The 6,278-nt window shown below is 37.3% G+C and overlaps 1 protein-coding gene across 1 annotated transcript in view; it reads left to right on the forward strand.

The window, feature by feature from the left end:
* The window catches only part of TGS1 (trimethylguanosine synthase 1), a 63,444-nt gene extending 57,780 nt beyond the window's left edge, over positions 1 to 5,664 (forward strand). The window contains exon 13 of the mRNA XM_011997559.1: positions 4,787 to 5,664. Within this exon, the coding sequence (XP_011852949.1) occupies positions 4,787 to 4,909 (123 nt within the window). The 3' untranslated portion in view covers positions 4,910 to 5,664. The remainder of the gene's footprint in view (positions 1 to 4,786) is intronic.
* Positions 5,665 to 6,278: the final 614 nt, after the last annotated feature.

A 6,278-nucleotide genomic window follows, 5' to 3' on the forward strand; every position in this document is an offset into this window, starting at 1 on the left:
ACCTCAGGTGATCTGCCCGCCTCAGCCTCCCAAAGTGCTGGGATTACAGGCCTGAGCCACTATGCCCGGCAGCCTGGAAGAATTTTTTTTTGACCTATCACCAGGTGTTCCTGTTGATGATGGTGGCTTTAAGATTTATTTACTTAAGCATAGAAATCTCATTTCTGTTTACCATGTGCAGAGAATGGAACTAATTTAATGAATATTTTTAAGTTTGAATGACGCCTGATTTTCTGCTGACTAAAAAATATTTTCTTCTTTCACCTCCGAGAGAACTTTTAATTACCAGAAATGTTTTCTCAACTTTGTTTTATTTTCGTGTGATTATTAGTTGGATCTAGCAAAAGAAAAGAGGACAAAAAGAACTAGTGGTAAGGCACTTACTTGGCCTGTGTGACATTAGGTTTGTAGTCACAGCCAGTATTTCAGATGCTTGCTGCTGCTAGCATTGTATTTGACACAGATCTGAAGGCCACATAAAATGGTCTTTATCTGGTACAATTATCTTCTACCCACATTTCTGCATATTGTAGATACAATCTCTTCCATGTAGTAATAGGGCATTTTTCAGTGCTCTGATGTTTCTGTGTCTTTCTTGTAGTAAAGTGTATCTGTGATTAGTAATTATTATATATTCTTCCAGTAGGATGCAGTTGGGAGGTTATTTTCTCTCATTCAGTTATCATGCACTTTTACTTTATTCAGTTTCTTTTGAAAAAATGCAGTTTTGCTCCGGGCACAGTGGCTCATGCCTGTAATCCCAACACTTTGGGAGGCCGAGGCAGGTGGATTACCTGAGGTCAGGAGTTTTGAGACCAGCCTGGCCAACATGGTGAAACCCCATCCCTAATAAAAATACAAAACTTAGCCGAGTGCAGTGGTGAGTGCCTGTGATCCCAGCCACTCAGGAGGCTGAGGCAGGAGAATCGCTTGAACACAGGAGGCAGAGGTTTCAGTGAGCCGAGATTGTGCCACTATACTCCAGCCTAGGTGATAAAGTCAGACTCGTCTCAAAAAAAAGAAAAAAAAATGCAGTTTTGAATGTATATTTGATGCTTAAATCTTCTGTACTTTAACACCTTCATTGTGATCTTTTCTGTTTCTCCTTTCCCAGTCCCCAAATAACTTCACTGCCTGATGTCCAATCTACCCGAGAGTTCAGTCCTTAATTCTAGTTTTGTTCCAAATTAATTGGGATTTATTTTAGTAAAATTAATATATTTAGGTAATGTGCCAAAAAGTGGAAAGTAATCCAGAGCTGCTAATCTTTATCTGTTTCTACCTGCTGTTATCCCTCTCTGCGTCCTTCCTACCCTCTCTTCCTCTCACAGTTGACTAAATTCTAAGAAAGGGGAGGGAACCAAATAACATTTTGCCAGCTAAACCTTCTAGTGAAAAATAAGGACAGCTAGAAAATGGCATTCATTAAATTTGTCTGAAGCAAGGTTATTTTGCTTGAATTACTAAATTTATAGTCTTTCCAACTCCAAAATTCTAACTTTTAAAATATATGTAGTTGTGAAAATGTGAAAAAGTACAAAAAGGCTAAAGTTAGAAATTATTTGTAATCAGAACACATGAAAGTAACATGTTAAGTTAAAAAAAAAATTTGTTTCTAAACACTAAGTAGATAAGAGTTTTCTCACTATATTTTGTCACATAGGTTCACCCTCTTCTTCAGTATTAGGAACAATATTTGTTTTATTTGTCCATCATCTGACTCTCCCAACTAGAATGTAAAATTCATGAAGGTGGGGATTTTTGTTTGTTTGTTGCTATACTACACTACCTAGAACAGACACCTGTAAGCTCTCAATAATAGTTATTGAATAAAGTAATTTATGAACTCTTTTGCACAGACTTCAGAACTCAACGATTTCTGAGAAAACTCCCATCTTACCTTCGTTTTTTATTGTAATCCCAAGCAGCCACATCTAGACAACCCTCTGAAAGGTATTAAGAGATACAAAAAAAACTACCCTATCTTCTCAGAAATTGGTTTTTGTGTAATCCTATTTATGGCTTATATAAGAAATAATAATTATATTTATAGTACCTTTATTTTTTTTTTCCAAGTAAACCTCAGAAATGATTTTTCTTTTCTTTAAAATGCTCTTTTAGGGAGAGAGACAGTATTCCTATTTTTTGGATTTAGAAAGCCAAAGCCTATTTTAATGGCTTTCTTAACAACAGCAAAAATGTTTTTTTTGTTGTTTTTTTTGTTTTTTGTTTTTTTTGTGTGTTTTTTTTTTTTTTTCTGGCGATGGAGTCTCGCTGTGTAGCCCAGGCTGGAGTGCAGTGGCACAATCTTGGCTCACTGCAAGCTCTGCCTCCTGGGTTCATGCCATTCTCCTGCCTCAACCTCCCAAGTAGCTGGGACTACAGGTGCCCACCACCACGCCCGGCTAATTTTTTGTATTTTTAGTAGAGACAGGGTTTCACTGTGTTAGCAAGGATGGTCTCGATCTCCTGACCTCGTGATCCGCCCGCCTTGGCCTCCCAAAGTGCTGGGATTACAGGCATGAGACACCATGCCAGGCCTAAAAATGGCTTTTTAAATTAATGCAGCAAATTATTGGTAGAACTGGGGATTTTTAAGTTATTTGTTAAAAGGCACAGCAGAAATGCTACATTTGAGTTATATCTCAACTCAAAGAAAAATTATTGTGGAAAAGTGATAAACTGTTCAAAATGGCTTTTATTGGCTAAAGACAAAATAACTTTTTTTTTTTTTTTTTTTGCCCTTCCTTGTAAAAATATCAGACTGGCATAAAGATACCAAAATAGAATTTAAAACATTCATTCCTAATAATTGCTACTGTGAGTCTACTTGGCTGTTTTTACATTTCTAGTTTCACTTTAAGTATTCCTTACCAAAAAAAAAAAAAAAAAAAATAGTAGGGAGGGTACGTTTAATCATTATAAGGGATACTGTATTTGACTTATTTTCACATAGTGTACCATGGAATGACTGGTTGATTATTCCCTATTTCTGTGTCTGTGACTTTTTACATACTCACTGGAAATGCATAATAAATCTTCCCTTCTACCAGAAGCTGGGGTGGTATGCATAATACCACTGAGATTACATTCTCTCAACCCTTAAAACCAAACCAGACTGACTGAACACCTCTCTTTACAAAATACACAACTATAATTTTGCTGATTACAGTTACAGAAAATGCTTGTTTCTTGTTGTTTATGCCTGTCCCTAATACTTTGGGTGTGCTTTTTTCTATTGCTGTGTCTTCTATTCTATTCTATTCTATTCTATTCTCTGATTGCCAGGGCTCCCCACTGCATTCTGCCTTCTCTTGATCTTTCCTCTTACTACCCTGAAAAACTGATCTCTGGTGAAATAATCATGAGTTACAAAGTAACATATTTGCTATTTAAAAGATTTCTGAGAGTTTGGTTGACAAAAGTACTGAACAAAAACAAAACCTTACCTGTATAAGAACTTAGGGTAAAACATTACTACTTTATAATGTACCAAGGTGAGTGCAAGCATTACTGTCATGGAACAAAAGAATCTTTAGCAGCTAACTGCCCCATTCCACTGTCAAATGCTGGTCATTTGGCTAGCATCCTTTTGATGCTAACTGTGGAGGTGGGGAAGGAGCAGTGCTTTCAGCTTCCTAATAAAGGAGTCAGTCACTATATTCTGGTAGACCTCAAAAAGAGCAATGTATTTTACCAAAATTGTTGTAGAAAGCATTTAAAATACATAAAGGGGCAACAGGTAGAAGAGGTGGTCCAAGGTGGGAGAAAAGAAAGGAGATCAGTGAGAGAAGGAAGAGTCACTAGAGGCTAGACTGCTCATGAGAGTAGGGATCCTGGCCTGGATCAGAGCTAGGATTATGTAGCAGGTATTCAGTAAATACTGTCGAATGAATGAGAGGGGGAGATGCAGACAGTAAGATGAACAGGACAAAGGCTTTCAGGAAAGGGAAATACTCTTTAAATATTTTTGTTAAGAAATAAACCTGGGAAGGAGGAGGAAAAAGGGTGAGAAAAATAGTAATAATATTTTAAAAATAAACCTAGGCCAGGTGCAGTGGCCTGTAATCCCAGCACTTTGGGAGGCTGGGCCGAGCAGATCACCAGGTCAGGAGTTCAAGACCAACCTGGCCAACTTGGTGAAACTCCATTTCTACTAAAAAAAAAATACAAAAATTAGCTGGTCATGGTGGCATGCACGTGTAATCTCAGCTCCTCAGGAGGCTGAGGCAGGAGAATTCCTTGAACCCGGAAGGCAGAGATTGCAGTGAACTGAGACCGCACCACTGCACACCAGCCTGGGCGACAGAGTAGGACTCCATCTCAAAAAACAAAAAAAAATAAATAAACATGACTTTGGGAGACAGAGGTGAGAGGAATGCTTAAGACCAGGCGTTCAAGACAAGCTTGGGCAACAAAGTGAGACCCTGCCTCTAATGTTTAAAAATAAAAATAAAAATTCTTAATAAATCTGATGTTTGGGAAGGATTGGTTCATTTTTTTTCTTCCTCTGAGTTCTTTAGCTATGGCGTTGGAGAGATCAAGTCCTATACAACAGCGTAACACTATGAACTTTCCTATAATATCAAAAGGACCTGAAACAAGTATTCCTACCACCAAATACTGCATCGACGCCTGGGAAGTAGCAGTGAACATTTGAGATGCCTCGTTATTCAAAGGACTTAAAAGCCAGAGTCTTCCTATTATTTGACAAAACAGTACAAATGGAAGACTTTTGAAATTATGCTTATGTGTGTGTGTGACTTTCTTCTGTTCGTCTTTTTAGGTGGCATCCTTAGCTGGGCCTGGAGGGCAAGTGGAAATAGAACAGAACTTCCTTAACAATAAATTGAAGACAATCACTGCATATTTTGGTGACCTAATTCGAAGACCAGCCTCTGAAACCTAACTATGCAGCAGTGTGAGAACCAAAGATCATGGAGTGGTCAAAACATTCAGATGAGACATTTGGCATGTCTTCCTTTATTCGCTGATATATTCTACCCATGGTCTTATATCACTGTATGAAATGGAAACTTACAGGACTCAAATATCAGTGAAATATTTTGAGATCTTTGAATAATTCCTTTAGAGGAATTATACAAAATTAATATATATGAGTTCTTTGTAATTTTTTTTTTTTTTTGAGACAGGATCTCACTCTGTCACCCAGGCTGGAGTGCAGTGTCATGATCACAGCTCACTGCAGGTTCAACCTTCTGAGCTCAAACAATCCTTCTGCCTCAGTCCCCCCAGTAGCTGGGGCTTTAGGTGGGCACTGCCACACCAGACTAATTTTTGTATTTTTTTATAGAGACGAGGTCTCACCATGTTGGTCAGGCTGGTGTCAAACTCCCTGGGCTCAAGTCAGTCCACCCACCTTACCCTCCCCAAGTGCTGGGATTACAGGCATGAGCTACTGTGCCCAGCCTTACGGACGTCCTTTTGAAGTATCTTTTTCACTCATAGAATGTGAATACATTTATTTAGACTTTTTCTAGAACTTTCCTGTTTTCATGTCTTTGCTTCATCTGGAATTGGCTTCTTGACACCCTTTTATAAAGTCTGTGTTTGTAAAATTTCCATTGCGACATCAATACGAAATATATTTTGTAATATAGGAGTTTATATTCTTTTTTTATTAAAATGGCAATGAAAGCAAAAGGGATATGTGTTGCTTAATTATTCATCTAGAAAGTGTGTTGGGGCAAAAAAATAGTGACATACAACTCTGTCCATTGAAGGTTAGACCTGGGACTTCTATATTTTAATAATATGAGCATGTTAAACATTAAACAGAACATGATATTGGCTGGGATGAGATTAGAGAATTGAAATAAATTTGGGGAATTTCCAAGAAATACTGGAAAATTAGACTAGAAAAATATCTGTTATATACATAATTTTGTTGGAGTATGCTAATTTTAGTGTCTTGAAACTTTACAGTACAGTAGTAACTGAGCTGATCATTAAAGGTGAAATTACTTTTTTCATTAATTCACACCTTCAAAATCTGTCCAAATGTTCTTGGTTTTTAAACTTTATGTAGCATTCTTAAAGTCACTAGGGAGATGGCAGGTGAAGTAAAGGCAGATTTCCAAAATCAATTTTTTTTAGTTTTCTGTCACTTCCACAACTAATTTTCTTACTTGTATATTAATAAAACTAACTCATCTTCCTGAACATACATGATCTTATATGAGAAGAACAGGAAGCTTAGCCTTAGTTAGCTAAAACTAAGATATTCTTGCCCACTAATCACACAGGGATAAAACTAA

Source organism: Mandrillus leucophaeus, unplaced genomic scaffold, assembly GCF_000951045.1.
Source record: "Mandrillus leucophaeus isolate KB7577 unplaced genomic scaffold, Mleu.le_1.0 Scaffold542, whole genome shotgun sequence".
Classification (NCBI taxonomy): domain Eukaryota; kingdom Metazoa; phylum Chordata; class Mammalia; order Primates; family Cercopithecidae; genus Mandrillus; species Mandrillus leucophaeus.